General features: G+C 39.1%; 1 protein-coding gene across 3 annotated transcripts in view; it reads right to left on the bottom strand.

Moving 5' to 3' along the window:
• Nucleotides 1-20,544, bottom strand: part of SLC66A2 (solute carrier family 66 member 2) — a 181,864-nt gene continuing 161,320 nt past the window's right edge. For all 3 annotated transcript variants that reach the window (XM_043976829.1, XM_043976828.1, XM_043976830.1), the window contains one exon: nucleotides 1-3,540. In XM_043976829.1, coding sequence (XP_043832764.1) covers nucleotides 3,333-3,540 — 208 coding nt within the window. In that variant the 3' untranslated portion in view covers nucleotides 1-3,332. The remainder of the gene's footprint in view (nucleotides 3,541-20,544) is intronic.

Here is a 20,544-nt window from a genome sequence, read left to right as displayed (position 1 = left end):
TGAATTCATGTGTTTATTGAAAGTCACCAAAATCAACAAATACTGTGAACATTTCAGAATGTGCATCATATAATCAACAGAAAAGTGCCTAACGTGAGTCACTCGTGTTAGCTCTGAGGCAATTACTGCTATAGACAGACATCTCCCTACATTTATTTTATTATTATTTAAAACTTAGTAACATTCTTAAAGCATCTTACAGGCCAGATGTCCAAGGGAGTTCAATCCCTGCACATACTTCAAGCATTATTCCACTACCCCGGCACCTAGCACCTTGCAGCCCCTTTGGAAAGAACACACAACTTGTCCATAGAACTTTGGTTCAGACTGCAGACAAGTTAGTATCTGCAACAGAAAATATTTCCTTTGCTTTGCAAAAGGAAAAAAAAAACACAACACTGCCATTTTCTTCTCAGTATCATTACCTGTTAGCAAAACGTAGGTATTTAAAACACTTTGGATTTTTGTGTTTATCTATTTCATAAGCCTCAAATAAACTAGTCTTTTCGGGGTTGAACACAATAGAAAATAGCCCAGGACTACATTTTGGCTGTGACATAACAAGAAATCTAGGCAAGGACTACCAAGTAGTTATACTGGCTGTACTCTACACAGCCAGGCATCAAAAGACAGGGGGACAGTGTGTATACAAACAAGTGGATTCTGCCATGGCAAGAAGGTAAATTAACCTGGGAGTAGAGAAGTCAGGTTAGTCAGGAGAACAGAATTGGAATAAGGAACAAGCTGGGCAGGCAAAGATGTTCTTAGCCCACCATGCCGCCCACATGCCATCTTTGTAAGGTCACTTTAGGCATAAGAGCATATGGTACCAAACAAAATCAATGGAGTTGGGCCCACAGCACTCCATGCCAGGCCATTGAAAGAACAGCATTCCTGAGTATAACGAGTGTCACTGGCACAGAGCTCATTCCTGACTTTAGACTGTGGTGAGACTGTGCCTTTGTCGAAGGCTCCCCTCTCTGCCATTAGCTTGTGCCATTGGACTTTCCTGAAGAACAGAAGTAAAATGCTATGTGTGCACATGTGTGTTTATGTAATATCAAGAAGAAAAAAAGAAAACAGACCTAAGAAAGCAAATATATCCAAAGATGGAATTTAGCCATTATGTCTCCAAGGAGAAAGAGGGATGGATTCCCCTGGCTCCCCTAGGAGATGGGAGCTTTGAGGTCAAACTTCACCAGAGAGCAAAGTCACACAAAAGCCAACCCATCTGGAACTGTGTGGGTTCTCTCTGCTGAGTGACTAACATTCAAACAGAGGAGGACTGCAGGCACAGTGCCTTGCTCACAGTAGGTACTCAATGTTTCTTTGTCACTACTGAAAGTATGCCCCTTTATCTAGTTCAGCAGAGTACGGCATCAACTAGCATGCAGACCCAGTGCAAAACACCACCTGTAATAAAGCAAGACATTGGCTGCCATATCCCCTGAGTTCTTCCTGACCTAAAAAAGGATTATCAAATGCCCAGAGGATACTCTAGAGGTAAGGAAATCCTCACGTATACCCATAGTAGTCTTTAGTCTGGCAGTAAATAAAGTGGGTGTTAGGGAGAAGGCCAGCAAAGAAACAACAATGCCCAAAAGTTTCAGTCCATCCTGGTACCCAAAGGTTCATTAAGTATGTCTGCCTCTGGGAACAACTAGTAGAGGCCAAGGGTAATCGGTGATGAAAATTACAAACCAGAACCCATGGAAATGCTCCATTCCAAACACAGGTTCTCAGAAATCAACACCAACACTAACCAAATAAATACATAAGTATATATAAAATTCATTATGTAGAACTTCTTTTCCATATATATATGTGTATATTGTACATATATGTATATATATAACCATATATATATATAAAAACTATATAGCTATATACACACACATACACACACACATCTCTGGTTTAGGTATATAAAATTATTTGTTCCTCACTAGCCTTCTCAGTAATTTTCTGACCTGCACCTCATACTGAATCCCTCTGGAAGACCTGAAGACAAGAGAAGACCTGCCCAACCATCATTCAACAGTGTTTCCCTTGCATTTGTAAACAACAGGGACTCTGTCTTCTCTGCCCTCAGGTCACCAATGATTGCTGTTTGGCACTGAGTCATTCTGTCCAAGTGGATGATGAGCTAAGAGCTGTTTTTTAATGAAGGAGATCTTTGTCTGTGGATTCTTCAACCAAAGAATTACTGGTTACTCTGTCAGTATTTCTGACCTTCGTCCTTCCCTGCTATCTACTACTCCCACATTTCCATCAAAGTTCTCCTTTCATTCAGGTGCTACCATCACACAGCAGCAGTAACAGCAGCAGCTGAGGCTTCGAGTAAGCCACAATTGGGATTGGCAGAGCTTACCCAAACTTGGCCTCTCTTTTGCCAATCTTGCCTAGTCACTGCCTGTGGCAGGAGGCAGGCAATTTCCTCTGCCCTTACTCAGACCCAAGAGGGCAACTCATCATCCCCCTTAGCAACCTTCATAGCTACTACAAGGTCTCCAGGAAGTCAAAACCATTCCCTCTCCTGACCAGCAGTAAAGGAAATTAGAGGATAGTCAAATGTGACTAAAAGGTAACTGATGCTTGTGTGCTAAATGGGGATTCAGCCTTTGACAGAGAGATAACCTGTGCTTTGAGATGGGAACTTGAAACTTAATTTTAGTTGTTTCCCCTTGATAACCGAGATCATTTTTCTTTTTCTCTCTTTCATCTGGCTTTGCTGGCTATGGTGGCTGCTCCCCAGCACATCAAGAGAACTAGCTTTTATAATGAGTACTCTTAACTTAAATTCCAATGTGCATAATATTTATAAATATGTTAAGAATTTAGATCAAATACTTTTATGGGTGGTAGGTTTTTTTTAAAGGAGGGGGATAATGGGTAGAAAACTTTTATATCATTTAAAAAATTAAAACCCAGCCCTTGAGATATAAAATACATTTCCATATAAATGCTCATTTATGAGCATGCATACATAATAATATACTGATGCTATCCTAGTAGGAGTAAGGCCCATGAGTATGTATGGGAGAAAACCTATCAAAACCAAGACTTTCAACATCTTCCCCGACTATTGAGACGGAAGTACAATAAATTGTTAAAGCTAACCCTCAAGATATTGGACAATCAAGTCTTCTCTTCCTCATGCCTTTACCCCTAATCCCACACAGGCTTACAAGTGCCCCCAGCACATTTCCCAGTCCTTTTTTGCTTTTGTTTGGAAGGAGGCAGCTGTATCTCCAGGCTCTTGCCAAGGAAAGCAAAAGCTGTCAGGCTGGTGTCCCCCTCAAAAATGGCAAGTGTCCTTTCTCTCTCTGCCTTCACAGAGCCTTTGCGCTAACTGGGTGTGCCGCATGGGATGCTGGCTTCTGGGGGTAGTAGGTGTACAAGTAGACTTGCAGCAGGATAGCCATGTCCACCAGCACTTGCAGCAGACCACAGATGGAGAACTGGAAAGGGGCCTGATTCAGGATGAAGTACACAGTCTTAAAGGTGTCACCACTGGTCCACATTAACACCATCTTGATGCTGTAAGGAAAAAGACACACAATTGAAAGACAAATAAGAAAGACTACCTGGCTACATATAAAGAAAGACACATTGGGTTTTCCTTTTTAATTAAAAAAAACCCCAAGCTTTATTTTAAATTTAAATTTAATTCATGGGGAACTTAAGATCATAGATTCAGACCTGGAAGGGACCTTAGATTTAGTCCAACTTCCTTCTTCCCTTCAGAGGTTGAGTGGCCTATCCATGGTCAAGCAAAGGCACATTCAGGAAAGTTCTAGGATTCAAACTCAGGGCTCTCTGACTCCAAATCTATTCTGCTCTCTTATGCATCAAGACTACCATAATTTAGGCAAGGTGCTCCTTTTATAGATTATGTGAGCCCATATTAGAATCACAGGACGTTAGAGTAAGAAAACCCCGTAGAGGTTCAAGTCCAAACTGATCCCCAAAGAAGTTGAAGGATCATGCCATCTTATGCTGCGGATGGGTTATAGACTACAGTAGAAGGGGAATCTCACGTCTCATTGTTCACTCATCAGAGGACCTCAGGGGATAATTGGGCTTTTGCCCAGTGAAATAGGGAAGAACTAGAATTTTGCACAAGTGGAGTCCACATTCCTATAAATCACTTGGCAGTCTGGCTTCACAGAGTTGGAAAGCCCCAAGGAATCTTAAAATTCATTCAATCCAACACTCTCATTTTACAGAAAAGGAAAGTGAGACCCAGAAAGGTGTTTAGTTTGGGAGTTGTTTTCATTTAAAAAACAGTTACCTGTTTCCTCAGTATAGGTAACTCCTGGAGAGGAATTCTCTCTACCAATGCAAACACCTTCACTACAATTCAAAGCCTCAGAAAAGTGCCTGGGGGCACTGAGGGATTGTGTAACGTGTTCAGGTTTGTCCAGTTAGTATATGTCAGAGGCTGGACCTGAACACGGATATTCCTGACTCCAAGACTGGCTCTCTATTCACTAAACCACACCGCTTCTTGCCAAGATCATGAAGGTACTTAATGGCAAATCCAGAACTAAAAAGGAGGCCTCCTGACACTTACTGCAGTAACCATTCCACCAAACTGGACCTGAACTTGTCTCGTGTGTCACATGGCTGTTATTCAGCTTTTCCTATTCAGGCAAGTATATAACCTCTCATTATCTATCTAGCAAGTCTTCCTGAACCAGCTAGGACAAGAGAGATCAACATTCAGTGTCAGGTAAAATCCCAGGGTAACTATCTTTTGGAAGCCCTTTTTGGTTATCTATCCTAAAATAATGCCCAATAATACTAATAACAGCTAATATTTATACAGCATTTTAATGTTTGTAAAACATTTTATACACATTATCTCATCTGGTCTTCACAACAACCCTGGAGGTAGGTGGTGCTATTATGACCATTTTATAGATAAGGAAATAAACTGAAAAGATAACCTGCCAATATTCATGCAACCAGTAAGTGTCTGAGACAGGATTTGAACTTAGGTCTTTGGTATTCCAAGTCCAATTCTTTAATCACTAGTCAGCAGTCGATAAACATTTATTTAGCCATTATTATGTGCAAGGGAAAGACAACACACAAAAAGACTGGGGTGGTGGGGGAAGTGCCCAGCATAGGAGGCTGGATGTTTCCGGAGTCAAAAACAAGCAGTGCAGCTGATGGCAAATGAAGAATTACCTGAAAGGTTGTGAGCCCTCTATAACGGGGGACTTTGGAAGGGGTTTATTGCTCCATCCTCCATCCCTCCACCAATGCAAGTCAGCACCCAGAACAATGAGTGGTTCGGTGATTTGCCCTGGGTAACAAAGCCAGTATGTGTCAAGTGATACTTGAAGCCTTACCTTTCTAGTTCAGAAGCCAGTATCTACTATGCTAACCTGCTTCTTGGACTAGCCCAGAGACCATAGACTCAAGAGGTGGAAAGAAGGCTATCAAACCCAACCTCCTCATTATTACAGGTAGATAAGATAGACAGACATGGCATTTACTAAGTGCTTACTATGCATGAAGCAGCCAGGTGGCACGGTGGATAGAGCTCAGTGCCACTAGTCAAATCCAGCCTCAGACATTTATACTAGTTGTATGACCCTGGGCAAGTCACTTAATCCCATTTGCCTCAGTTTCCTCACCTATAAAATGAGCTGAAGGAAATGGCAAACCACTCCAATATCTTTGCCAAGAAACCCCAAATGGGGTGATGAAACTGAAATGAGTGAACAACAAAAAATGCATGAAGCATTGTGCTAAGCTCTAGGGATAAAAATTCAAGCAATTGAGGTAGTCCTTGCCTTCAAGGGTCTTACGCTCTAACACAGGAAAATAAAACATGAAGGGGAGTTGGAAAATGGTGAAGGATTGGCCAGGGAGTGATGTGGAGGTCTGAAGAAAGCTGGAGTCAAAGGTTTCAGTGGGAGAGATGAGAGGATGGTGGTCTCACAGCAACATGTTGGGGAGATTATAAGGAAGTATTATGGAGGCTTGGCTAGGTTACAGATGAGAAAACTGAGGCAAATAGAAGTTAAGTGACCTGCCCATGGTCACACAGCTAGTAAGTGTCTGAAGCAGGATATAAATTCGAGTTTTCCTAACTCCAAGTCCATTTCCTTGGCCACTATAAACGGCATGGTTTCCTTACTTGCCCAAATGCCACTGACAAGACATTGATTCTACATACATTTGTTGGTTTACAGAAGTAGCCTAGCCAGAAAATGAAAATAAATGGCCTCATTATTTTTTTCTATTCAAAATATACTTGTTAGATACATTTCCATTAAACAGCTAAAGAGGTTTGGGGAGAGCTGCCTTTTAGTTATTGAATTCAGGCTGGGCAAGGAAGAAAGAGCAATTCCTCTTCCCCAGACAGCATCCCTTACCCCATTCAACCACAGAAAAAAAGAGACCAGACACATTTACTGGCACCAAAACCACCTTAATGGAAGCATGTAGGGAGAAGAAAAGGCACAATATACCTGACAGGCAATCGCAATGTGGGTCAAGTAAAGTTTGAAATTAAAAACAAAAGTGCTTTTTTGTGATTTTTCTTTAGTTCTTTATGTTAACAAAAGTATACAAAGTTACTGAGATGTAGAAGAAAGAACATTGGATTTAGGGCCTAGAAGATACAGGTTTGAATCCTGGTTCTCATTCTTGTGTCCTCTTCAGCAAGTCATTTGCCTTCCGTGGGACTTAGTTTTGCTCAACCAAAAAACAGAAGGAGACTGAAGTAAACAATCTCCAAATCCTCTTCTAGCTCTAAATACTATTCTATTCACAAGAATATAGCAATTTGTGCATTACTGTGTCCAGTCCAATTTGATAAATATTAATTATCTTAACAGCGCCAGGCACTGTTAAGTGCTAGTATTATAGAGTGAAATAGGCAAAGTCTGAACAATTTATATTGTAATAAGAGTTCTTACAGTAGAAATTGTAAAATTATAAAGATAAACAAATTTTAGAGAGCCCTGATTAACAAAATTAGAGAAAGCATCTTATATATCTACAAGACAGAGGTAATAGACTAAATATGGAGAATGCCACAGAGTTTAGATTTTGCCAATACAAGAATTTGTTTTGTTTGATTATGTATATTTGTTACAAGGATTTTTCTTTTTGTTTTCTTTTTCATTATTTTTTAGGGGGCAGGAGGCAGAATATGGGAGAAGAGGGAGCATGGTGGAAGGGAGAGAAAAATACACAGTAGGGGAAGCTAGGTGGTGCAGTGGATAAAGCACCAGCCCTGGATTCAGGAGGACCTGAGTTCAAATCCAGTCTCAGATACTTGACACTTACTAGTTGTGTGACCCTGGTCAAGTCACTTAGCCCTCATTGCCCTGGAAAGAAAGGAAGGAAGGAAAATACACACTAGCTAACTGAAAAACAAAATATAGTTTTAAAAGATGCAGTCCTTGGTCTCAAGGAGGTACTTCTGTCTTATTCATGATTTGGTACTGCTATAAACTGAAACACTGGCTACATGCATATCTAATAGTAATTCAATAAATATTTATTTTGTACAAGATACCTTGATAGGCACTGTGGAAGAGACAAAGATTTTGCCGCCTCCACTTTTTCTCAACATGTCCTCCCTTCTCCTTGACTTCATCATTGTCTACCTGCACAAAACCACAGCCACCACAATTTGACAGTGAATTCGCCAAGGCCACTGACAATATTATTGTTCATCTCTGTATCTCTTGTACCCAATACAAAACCTTTCACCTAGTAGGTGCTTCAAAATATTAGCAAATACTAAGCTTCTTGAAAACAAGTACTGTACCTTCCATTACTTTCAATAAGGGAAGACCAAATAAGCACACCAATAGGCAGTATGTGTAATTAGTGTGGCATGTATGCCGCCTACAAAAATGCTATGGGAAGCCAAAGGAAGGCAAGGTCCCATGTGACCGATTCTAAAGGAACTAGGAAAGGCTTCACAGAACAAGTGGCATTTGTGCTAAATTGAAAGGTTTGGAGGATTTCAATTGGTAAAGACAGGCGATTTAACCTGATTTAACAAACATCTAAATGGTATGGGGAGAGATGTGTATAGGAGAAGTGAATGCCAAGGAAACAAGGGCTCAGAAAATATAACTGGGGGGCAGCTAGGTGGCGCAGTGGATAAAGCACCGGCCCTGGATTCAGGAGGACTTGAGTTCAAATCTGGCCTCAGACACTTGACACTAGCTGTGTGACCCTGGACAAGTCGTTTAACCCTCACTGCCCTGCCTGTATATATATAAAATTTGGTAGGGGTGGTGCCAGTATGGGAGAGAAAAATGAAGTAAACCAGTTAGACTGGATAATAGGAACTAAAGCATGTAGTGCTTACTCTATGAGGGTAATGACATATAAGCATTTTTATCTTTATCCTCTTTTAATATATGTGGAAAGTGAGACTCAGTAAGGTGAGCTTGCCTATGATTACAGAGCTAATAAATGCCATAGACAGGATTAAAACCTAGGGTTGTTGCTTTTTGATTTTTTTAAAAAATTATAAGTCTAACCCTCTATCCCATTTTATCACATTGCTTCTAATTGGAAAAGAGTGTAAGATGTAGTCTCTCCCTAGAACAAGGAGAGAAAGGTAGGCATAGGACCAGGAAAGATTGGAACCAGATTGCACAGTACCTAGAATAACATGTTTAGGAGTTTGGAAGCTCCTTGCTTTAATAAATGATCAGTAAATGGAATATATTCCAAATAGATGAACTGGGCCTAAAGTTACCTACTCTTAGATCTTAAGTTGGAAACAAGTAACCATCACATCACAGAAACTAACTCACACTGAAGAAAAAAGTGAGCCCAGAAAAGTGAACCCAAAAGTTTTATTCAGAATTTAAGCTCCTACCAAGCAAAAACTCTGTTTTATTAAATTCTGCAAAGCACCTAATCAGTCCCATGGTTATGCTTAGTAGATGTTTTGTAAGGTCAGAGAAAAACTGTCCTCATTGGGATAGAAAGTATTTTATTTTCTTCATGGACATGAAGACCTCTTTAAACAGTCTGAAAGAGGCACCCCTAGTTCTAAACAAATTTGACATACGTATAAGACTTAAGAAAAGAGAGGGGATGTTTTACAGAGCCCAATACCTTGGACTTAAGATATTTTCACAGTCTGCATTAAAGCAGAGGTTAACTGGGGTCTGTGAACTTAGGTGTTGTTTTTTTAAATTTTTTAATAACTGCAATTCTATGTAACCGCTTTCCTTTGAAAACCTATATATTTTATTTTATGCATTTAAAAAATATATATTATGAGTCTTCATAGACTTCACCAAACTTCCAAATGGGTCTCACCATACTACCAATAAAAAAAAAAAAGGTTAAGAACTCCTGAATTATAGGAAGGTACATACTAGTGAAGTCTATCTTCACCTAGCCAAGAGAAGAGGAACAATTTACTTCTAATAATAGTGAGAATTAAGTCAAGGAATCCCAAGAATGAACAAAAGACATTGCCCATGGTGGGTGGCAAAAGTGAGAGTCAGGAAAGGGATGCAAAGAACACAAGAACTGATATAGGAGGTATAATCTGCCAGCCATATGACATGGAGCAGTCCACCATGCGAACTGCTTCCTCATCAAATTCAGTCTACTAAAAGGACTTTTTCCCCCTTGTGGAAAGACATATCTGCTTTTCTAATTAAAGTTAATGGAAAAGTATGAGATTTGCTTTATAAAACCTTATTTCAGAGTCAATGTTATTGGTATTCTTCAGAGGCACATGTTATTCCTGCTTCAGAAATGACTATGTATCACATAAGTCATGCCCTTGTGCATTCCCTGCCTGTTATGCTGTTGCCACTGCCCCCGCTGCCACCCCAGCCCTGCATCAGAACACAAAGGATCTGTCACCACATAGATTTCTGCATTCTAGTCTTCATGTGCTCTTTTAGTCATATGTAACATGGGCATAGACCAAAGAAAACGTCCTAAGATGGAGTACTCAAAAACATTTTGCTTGTCTACAGTATTAAAGAAATCACTAGCTCCAAATTCCAAAGACTGAGGCAGAAAGTGGACTCTTTGTCTTCAACACAATAATAACTAATATCTTCGATCAAGAACAATATAATCGCCAAACTTTCTTGATAATGTATTGTCAATATGGGCATATTTACTTTACTTATTTATCAATTATATGCATGTACTACTAATTACATTATAAAATTCACACAAAAAATAAAATGTAAAATTAATAAGAAAAAATGAAGTAATAGTTGATGCTAGAATAAATAGAGTTATTAGGGTTTACTAAATAAGATTGCAACCTGGTCACACCTGGATTTTTGAAAAATCATTTTGATAGCTGTGCAAAGGATAGAATGGAGTGGGGAAAGAATTGAGGCACAGAGGAATGGTGGCTATGTGGGTACAGAGGAGAAAAATGACAGAGAGGCTGCAGCAGAAACAAGAAGATTTGGAACTTATTGGCTATAAAGTATAAGGATGAGCATGGAGTGGAAGATGACACCAAAGTCCAAACAGATGTCTTAACCACAACAAATCCAAAGTAGAATTTATTTCCCATACACCCCTTCCCCAAGCCCTCCCATATTTCTAACCTCTATTATTATTGAGGGCACTACTATACTTCCCAGTCATCCAAAGAGCTTTTCTTGGGGGCGGCTAGGTGCTAGGCGCAGTGGATAAAGCACTGGACCTGGATTCAGGAGTACCTGAGTTCAAATCCGGCCTCAGACACTTGACACTTACTAGCTCTGTGACCCTGGGCAAGTCACTTAACCCCCATTGCCCCGCAAAGAACAAAACAAAACAAAACAGCAAAAAAACAAACAAAAACAAAGAGCTTTTCTTTCTCCTCAATCTCAAAGATCAAAGATCTTCTCTTCCTCCTCACCTTTCCCCTCCTCCTTCTCCCCCTTACCATGGCAGAACCCCTTAATTTTTGTTGAGGCTTTTCAATTTTACCCCTGAATGCCTCCTTCTCTCCTCTGACACCACCACCATCCTGGTATAGTACTTCATCACCTCACAGTTGGATAACTGCCATAAGCTATTTATTGGTTTCCCTGCCACAAGACAGTCAATCAGTCTGTCTGTCTCTCTCTCTCCATTCAGCTGTCAAAGTGATTTCCCTAAAGTACAAGCCTGACCTTGCATGTCACCCCACTACTCAATTAACTGCAGTGACTCCTTATCACCTTCAGGATGAAATATAAAATCCTCTGATGGGCTTTTAAAGCCCTTCATAACCTGGCCCCTTCCTACCTTGTCAGTCTTTTTACACTTTATTCCCTTCCATTTACACTGTCCAGTAACACTGTCCTCCTTATTGTTCCTTCTGCCAACTCTGGGGAATTTTCATGGGTTGTCCCTCATGTTTGAAATTCTATTCTTCCTCATCTCCACCTCCAAGTCTCAGCTAAAATTTCACCTTCTACAGGAAGCCCTTCCAATTCCCCTTAATTCTGTAACGATTGGAATGACGCCACCTGCTGGAGACTTACTGTAGAAGAGTTCCGCCCATGAAGGGAAGGTCTTTGAGGGCAAGACCAGGAGTCTTTTCTTTGGCATGAGGAAGTGACGCGGGCGAGTGGGAGGAGGAAGGAAGAGACTGGCTCTCAGTCTCGCTCTCTTTCCTCTGGACTCTGGTGGAGAAGGGAGCTAGAAATGTGCTCTCCCTTTAATAGATAGGAATCTAGGCCTTTTTCTCTCTCTTTACCAAATTCTTATTCTCCTTAATAAATGCTTAAAAGTCTAACTCTTGCTAAAGCTTATAATTTATTGGTGACCACTCATTAGATATTTTAGACAGTTTAGCTAGAATTTTAGCCCTTAACAATTCTCATACCTTCTCTCTGCTGATTATTTCCAATTTATGCCAAAGACAGTTTGTTTGTGCATAATTGTTTCTATGTTGCCTTCTTCGTGAGACTGGGCTCCCAGAGATCAGGGATTCTCTTTTGCCTTTCTTTGTATGTACAATGCCTGACACATAGTAAAGAAACCCTTAATAAACGTTTACCAACTGATTGACTCAGGTTGAAAACTTGGGTGCCTGGAAGCATGGTTGTAACTTTAACAAAAATTGGGAGGAAAATAAGGTAATGAGATCTGAGATGTATATTACAAGTCAACCATGAGAGCTTATCCTGGGAAACTCGCTTTGTCCCACCTAAAATAAAAAGGGGTCAGAGATGTAGGGTTCTCATTGCCTCAAAGTGCTCTGAAGGATGTCTGTCATAGTCACTGAGTAATCTGGGGAAAGGCAATTGGTATGCTGAAGGTGGGAAACTTTTCCCAATGGCACCTGCTGCTAAGGTTACTCAGGCGGTTAGGTTCTAAGTGTCCTGTGACACCTAGCTCAGAAGCTGGAAAATTGAAAGATTACGCAATGGGAGGAGGAAGCTGAAGTGGGAAAAAATTGGGGACAAGGGAAAAATATGGTTGCATCCCATACCATGGGCAGGGTCACATGGAGATGATCACACACCCTTTAGAGTCCACTGGCTTAAAAGGCTTTAATCCAATTACTTACTGAGGATTGGCTCAATGCTCCTTTCCAACCAGTAAATAGGACTTTCAGTGTCCACAAGGCAGTGGAGGGCTACATACCAGGACAATTATTCACCGCCTGTGGAATTCTACAGTGACAATTTCTCATTTGAATGATGCTAGCTTCCTTGCTTTTCCTAACAAAGTAACATCTTGCCATCTGACAGTAACCTGATACTGCTTCTGCCAAATATCTATATCATTACACTCTGAGATTTTCAGTTAAGTGATGATGAAATCCACATACTCGAATAAGGTAAACTGTGTTAACAAGTTGCACTTTTTAAGTAATAAAATGGAGAAAAATAATCTTCTCTCAAAGTGACCTATAAGAGTACAGAACTGAACCCAGCTACTGTAAAATTAAGTATGGGGAGCTGGGACAGAGAGTAGAGTAGGATGGGGCTGAGATAATGGGAAACTTTCCCAGGCAACCTGTATGTCTCAGTGACAATGTCATTTTTTTAAAAAAATGGCAGCATGTACCATTCTAGCTGTTTTCTCTGAAGAACCAGCCACATTAGAAAAGATAAACGCTTTAGAACCCAGAGGAAAACCATGCAGCTGTATTGGATAACATTAGGGAAAGATGGCCAACAGAAGACTGTAGAAATGGGATCAAACAACACACTGAGATTTAATAAAACCAACAGCTGTGATTGTAAACTGGATCCTACAAGAAGCATCGTGAACAACACAAGCATAAGGGTTCAAAGTGGGGCTTAAAGCAAAGGATATCCCCAAGAGAGAAGATGTAAGTAATTAAGAGAAATAATAAACCAGAGATGATACATTCACACCACAAGCCAACTGCCAAGAAAAGAGGTACTAAAAACAACATCACCCATGAAATAAGGCAAGTTTGGCAGGAATCCCTGTGTTGGTTGATGCTTTCTATAGCTGTGGTCTCTCTACTTTTAGAAGGCACAAAGCCAAGTCTGCAAAGCAGTAACAAAGAAGCAACTGGGACTCACAAGTCAAAGTTTAAAAGATGTGGCACATTTAGTGGAATATCTGCCAATAGACAAGATACCAGCCAGTGCCTGCAGATGTATTATACCAGAATACACTGCTGCATGGACTACCCTTATTGTCACAAAATCATGTCTCAAGGAAGTTAAATCCTCAGGAGACAGAAAACTTTATGTTTCAAGATACAGATCACAACCAATATGCAGTAAGAAACATTTCCCCACTGAAATAAGTAGTTACCACTATCAAGCCAACCCAACTACTGACAAAAATTTGAGTGAATTTAAAATGTTAGCTAGTAAGACTTAAGGTATTACTTACTTCTCTGGGATTTTTTTTTTACTTGCCCCTCAAATCAGACCCCAAAATTAAAATCATAGATGCCCAATATTTGAAGGGATGTCAAAGGCCGTTTAGTACAGAATATACTTAAACAAGAATCCTCACTACAACAACACTTGTATAGTCTATCCTGCCTTTCCTTGAAGACTCTAGTACAGAATAGGGACAATTAGTATCTTTTTTCCAAACGTAGCTAGGTGGCACTTTGGGTAATGATGGACTTGGAATAAGGAAGAATTGAGTTCATATCCTGATTTTGTGAAGCTAATCGAGTCACAAACACTCTTGATCTCCACTTTCATGTCTGTAAAAATTGAGAGAATAATAGGACCTATCTCCCAAGGTTGTTGTGAGGATAAAATGAGATAGGAAATTAATATTTATTAAGGGTCTGCCGTATACCAGGCACTATACAAAGCACTGGGAATCCAAAGAAAGGCAAAAGACAATTTCCGCTCTCAGGGAGCTCACAGTCAGAGGAGACAACATGCAAACTACTACATACAAACAAGATAGGTAGATGATAGCTACCTAAGGAGAGAGAGTGAGAGCGAGAGAGGAGATGAGACACTAGCATTAAGTGGCATCAGGAAAGGTTTCCTGTGGGATTTTAACTGGACTTGAAGCTAGGGAAATCAAAAGGCAGAGATGAGGTGGGAGAGCATTCCAGGCAGAGTTAACAGCCAGTGAAAATGTCAAGAGGAGGGAGATGGGGGGGTCTTGTTCAAGGAAGAACAAGGAAGCCAGAGTCACTGGATCACAGAGTAGATAGGGGAGGTGGGCATATACGGTGTAAGAAGACTGGAAGGGTTGGGAGAAAGCAGGTTATAAAGGACTTCAAAGCCTCTACAAAACCTTAAAGCACTTAATAAAAATGCTAGCTACTATTATTACCCTGAGGCAGCCTATTTACTTTGGGTTTGGGGTCAAAATTCCTTATACCAAGTCTAAATCTGCTTCTCCACAACTTCCATCCACTACCAAACAGAACAAGCCTAATCTTTCTCGTACATAACTACCCTTCAAATACTTGAAGACAGCTTATTATATCCTTCTTCTCACTGTCCCTAAACACTCACACCTCTACCACAGGCTAAACATTCCTAGTTCCTTTCACTGACCCTGATATATGATCTCAAGGCCTTCTCTTTACAAACCTGGACATTCTTCCATTGACATTACCTCCCTCATCAATGACAGGCCCACATACTCAACTCGGTCCTAAGATTTGCCCTGACTTCATTATTAAATGTTTTTATTCAGGGTAAGTTGTTTTAGCTTTTCCTTTCCAAGGATTATCATGGTTAAGTTTTTTTAATCCCTTTCCTATCTTTCCTCCTTCCCCACACCTTCAACCAAGAAGATTGAGAATCTACCCTTTTCCTCATTCCTTTCTACTATGCCAACACCACCCTGGTTACCTCTGGCCTGAACTATTACAATAGCCTTCTCAAAGGTCTCCCTGATCAGACTTCTTTCTATGTAATAGAATCCATTTTCCTTTCACCTTTCAAAGTGATTTCCCTAAAGTATAGGTCTGACCATGTCACATACATGCCCACCATCCCATTCAAACACCAGTGGCTCCCTCTAGGTAATTCATTAGGATACCATTCAAATTTTCCTTCTTTTGGTTTTGTGTTCTATGGACCTTCCATCCTGGTTGATTGTCAATTAGCCCCAGGATCTGGGCTAATTATAGCTCTCATTAGAAGTTAACATTTAGGTTTTCAAATCAGTTCCTGGTAATTTTTTGTCCCTTGTCAGTTAACTCACCTAGGTCAGATATTCTCTGGTGGAACTAATGAGATCAAGTACCTAAAAAGTTGAAAACCAGATCCTTGGAACTAAGGCCATGATTAGCTATAGAAACTGTCTAAGTTTGCAAAATACTGTCAAGCAATGCTCCAAAACACTAAGAAATATTTAAATTAAAAATACCTCATGCTCAGATTGACAAAGATGGAAAATGACAACTGACAGAGGGTTCTAGGAGGACAGGTTCACTAATACATTACTGGTAGAATTATAAATTGGGCCACTGATTCTGGAAAGCAATTTGGAACTGTTCCCCTTCTACCCCAACAGGTAAGCAAACTGTGTATTCCCTATGATCCAGCAATGCTACTAACTACTATGTATATACTACAAAGAAATCAAAGTGAGAAGGGTCCTAGATGTATAAAAGTATTTATAGCAACATTTTTTTTGTTATGGTAAAGTATTGGAAACAAAATGTCCAAAAATTGGGGAACAGATAAACTATGGTATGAATGTAATATTATAATGCTATAAGAAATGGTGAAAGGGAAACAGTTTCAGATAAACCTAGGAAGAGAACTGATATAGACTCCAAACTATTTATACAATGAAAACAGTGTAAAGGAAAACAATTTCAAAGACCTAAGAATACTGATCAATTCAGTGACTAATGAGGACTTCAGAAAATGATGGGTGAACATGCTTCCCATCTTCTGGCAGACTGGGTGGACTCCAGGTAGAGAATGAGTTATATTTTCAGTATATTGCTATTCAATAGGAACTTTTCCCCAACAGAATTAAGCAATTACTACTATCAAGTCAACTTTATCAATGTATATATATATTTTCTATACTTAGTTGTCATAAGCAGTGGAGGCAGGGGGCTGTGGGGAGAGGAAGCGTTGTAAAACAGAAATTGTAGTGTTAACAAAAAAAGGATAAAAAATTGAATGTGCATGTTTGATGTTTGTCACATTCATAATTTTTAAAAAGTAATTGCCATATGATTGATTGATGGATTGATGATAATTGGATGAAGATGAGGACTGATTGATTAGGAGGAGGATTGGCTGATGATGATGATAAAATGTATGGTACTTACTGGGCTGTTGTGAACAAAATTCTTTGTCAGGTACAAGGTACTATATAAATGTTATCTATTACTGTTGTTCCAAAAATCAACCTCATGGGCTTATTGTAAGGAAAACTCTTTAAAATACTATATGAATGTAGTTTACTATTGTAAAAAAAAAAAAATGAGCAGGATGCTATCAGAAAAACCTGGAAAGTCCTACAGGAGAAGATGCAAAGTGAAATATACAAAATAACAGCAATATTGTTAAGATGATCTGCTGTGAATGAGTTAGTTATTTTCAGCAATACAATGATAAAAGACAACTCTGAGGGACATAAAAAGTACCATCAGTTCTTTCTTTGTAGATGGATTGCATCTAAATGCAAATTGAAGCATACTTTTTTGTTAGTTCCTTTATCTGAAGTTTTGTTTTTGTCTGTTTTCTTTCACAACCTGACTAATGTGGAAATGTTTTGCATGACTACTCATGTATAACTTATATTGAATTACTTAAGTTCTTAATGGGGGATGGGGAGGGAGGGAGGAAGAGAATTTGGAACACATTAAAAACTGATGTTAAAATTTGTTTTTACATGTAATTTGGGAAAATAAAAATTCTAAATAAAGATTTTATTTTAAAAAGTAATTGTCATAGAATTTTAATTCTTCTAGTCCTTTCTCTAGTCAATTTTCAAAAAAATAAAAATAAAAACCATAAGCATTCTCTTATTTTGGCTAGAAGAGTTTCCTACATTTACTCTCCACTCTCTCCCTCATTTGCTTTTATGATCTTCTTCACCCTAGCCTCACAATAATATTTCTAATTCTCTTATTTCTCAGGGCAAATAAAAGTAGGGGAGAGGGTGAAGTGTAGAACTAGGTATACTGCTATTTTGTGCCAATTCTAATTTTATGATTAGCAACATCATAGAGAAAAGCAGTGCAAGAACACTAAACATGATTCTTCATTTCCTCTATCTTTACAATTAATATTAATTAAGAATAGCCCTTGGGGGTAGCTAGGTGGCGCAGTGGATAGAGTACCGGCCCTGGAGTCAAGAGTACCTGAGTTCAAATCCGGCCTCAGACACTTAACACTTACTAGCTGTGTGACCCTGGGCAAGTCACTTAACCCCCATTGCTCGGCCAAAAAAAAAAAAAGAATAGCCCTTTATTTATATATAGACTTTTAAGTTTGAAAAGTACTTTCTACATCTTACCTCACTTGATTTCATTTTTAAGATACTTATGTCCTTCTACCCCATAAAAACATTCAAATTCTTATGCCATTTTTAACATTAAAACCCTTGTAATTAAAGGCCAAGGATTTAATACTTTCCTTCACCACCTGCAAACATTTATTATAGTGAAGTTTCCTCTAAGGCAAGTCACTACTGTGGCTTATAAATTCTAGAGAATAAATTTACCAATTCTCTGTGATGATAAATACTCTGTAGTTTATAGCTAAGTAATAAATGAGAATATCTGTTGTACTCAACTGCCAAAGGTAAGATTAATGTTCTGGAAACATCAATTCATACAAAAATAAACATTCTGCATTTATTTCTTTTTCAGTCTCCAAAGGATCCTGAGCTCACGTAAATTGGATCTGTGCAGTGTTAAACTGTGCTAAGTAAAGCTAAGTCATTATTCTGGCTGCTCGTTTTCTTTTTACATTCACTCTTCTTCCTCTTTTTTTTTTTAATTGTCAACTGTGGCCTGAGCTGTAATTTAAGTTGTAATTTAACTTTAATGTCCACTCATTTCTAAATCTTACTGACAACTAAATTATGAAAGAACCCATAGCCCATGTACACTGAACAGAGAATGTGTATAGAGAACAAAAGATGAATACAAATCATTTAAAAGGGAAGATATAATTGTAGGGGGAGTTCTTGTAGACATTCAGCTATAACTTTACAGCTCTCTGCAATGTTCAAGCTACAATTACAAACCAATTCAGATTTAGCAGTCACTCTCACATCATAGGCATTTTGTGATTCAAACAAAACACTACCAAAACAGTTTCTATCACGACGAATTCACATTTAGTAGCAAGAAACCCTCAGAGTAGAATTATCTTGCATAATAGTTACTATGCATTCATTTTCCTAGCACCAGATCGCACTACAAACAGTTTTCAAAATGTTTTCATCAAAAGGAACTCAAATCAAACTTCTTGAGCTTGGAATCAACAACAGCTTTAATTTTTTAATTACAAAATTAGGTGAAGCCAAGAGGCACACTGCCCGGCAGGCATCTGGTGAGATTTCAGTTCCTCGGAAACCAAACTAGTGGGTACTCAGGGAATAAAGCTGGGCATGGGGGGGAGGGTGCAGATCACTATAACAACAACAATACTGGTAACAACAATAACCCTAATTTACAAAGTGCTTTATTTAAGATTTTTACAATAAACATGTGGGGTACTTTATTTTACAGATGAGGAAACAAAGGCTCAGAAAAATTAAGATCTGTCAATGGTCATAAAGCTAGAAAGTGTGGGAATTGTAGAACGAGATCTTCTAAATCCCAAGTCCAGCACTCATTCCATTATACCTAACTGCTCTTCTAACGAACCAGTATAGCCAAGAGAACATGGGCCATGAGCAGGAGGGGTGAGGGTGATCTGGAAGGCTCTATTCTACCATCTGTTAGCTAAGGAAGAATATAATTGGAACTTCGACTCTAGAAGAGAGGGTTCACAAACTGCCAGTAAGTGCTTATCTTTTTTTGGGGGGGGGGGGGGAGGGGAGGCAATGGGGGTTAAGTAACCTGCCCAGGGTCACACAGCTAGTAAGTGTCAAGTGTCTGAGGCCAGATTTGAACTCAGGTACTCCTGAATCCAGGGCTGATGCTTTATCCACTGCGCCACCTAGCTGCCCCCAAGTGCTTAGCTTTTTCTTCAGTTTCTGTTACCTACCTTTGCACCCATCTTTTCTGCATAGCTTTTAATATCTAAGTTAGTTGATAAGTTCCCAGTGTATCCTTATTAATCTCTTCAGACAACTACTCATAAGAATTGTTTCCCTTTGAAGTCTGAATTTAATTCCTGACTATTTTCTATCCCTCCTGGACTGTCTTCTCCTATAGATATCTATGGGATCTTACCTATATTTCTCATTTCTGAAATCTGCTCTCTACAAATCTAGGTTGCATGTCAAGACCATGCCCAGCTTTCCTCTCTTTCACAAACTCTAGAAGAAAGGGAGTGGTCACTCCCCACACCTCAAAGTTTCCATTATTTTCTCAAAAACAACAGTTTCTTCCTATTTGTGAAAATCATATCCACAAAAAGAGTAAAATGTACTTTGCTGAATTGCATACAAAAGTTTTTTCCTCACATTTCTGATGGTGAAGAAGCAGTTTGTTTAAAATTTACTTCTGAAATAAATCAAGATTTTAATATATAAACAAACAAACAAAAAAGTAATGAATGCTAACCAGTCCTCTTCCCCTCCTTTTAACCTGTCCCATTTCTTTTGACTAAGTTACAGTCTATTCCTGGGTCTCATCCCTTCATATCTCAGTAATACCTATAAGGTCAAATTTGCCTCCTTGCATTTGGACTCCTAATTCATCTTGTTTGTCACCCATACTTTGTATATTCATTTTTAGGAACCTGAATACACAGGTCTTACTTCTTGGATTATCTACCTTCACAGATATACATAGGCATTTGACAATTTGATAACAAAACTCTTAAAAAATAGTCTTGAAAGTCCTTCTTAATCACTCTCTCTCTCTCTCTCTCTCTCTCTCACACACACACACACACACACACACACACACACACACACACATCCATCCTTCAACAGAAGACTGTCAATTTTATATTTTAAGCTGTGGTCCAG

The sequence above is a fragment of the Dromiciops gliroides genome, chromosome 1, assembly GCF_019393635.1.
Source record: "Dromiciops gliroides isolate mDroGli1 chromosome 1, mDroGli1.pri, whole genome shotgun sequence".
Lineage (NCBI taxonomy): Eukaryota > Metazoa > Chordata > Mammalia > Microbiotheria > Microbiotheriidae > Dromiciops > Dromiciops gliroides.
Note: the sequence above shows the minus strand (reverse complement) of the source record. Positions and strands in the feature narration are given on the sequence as shown.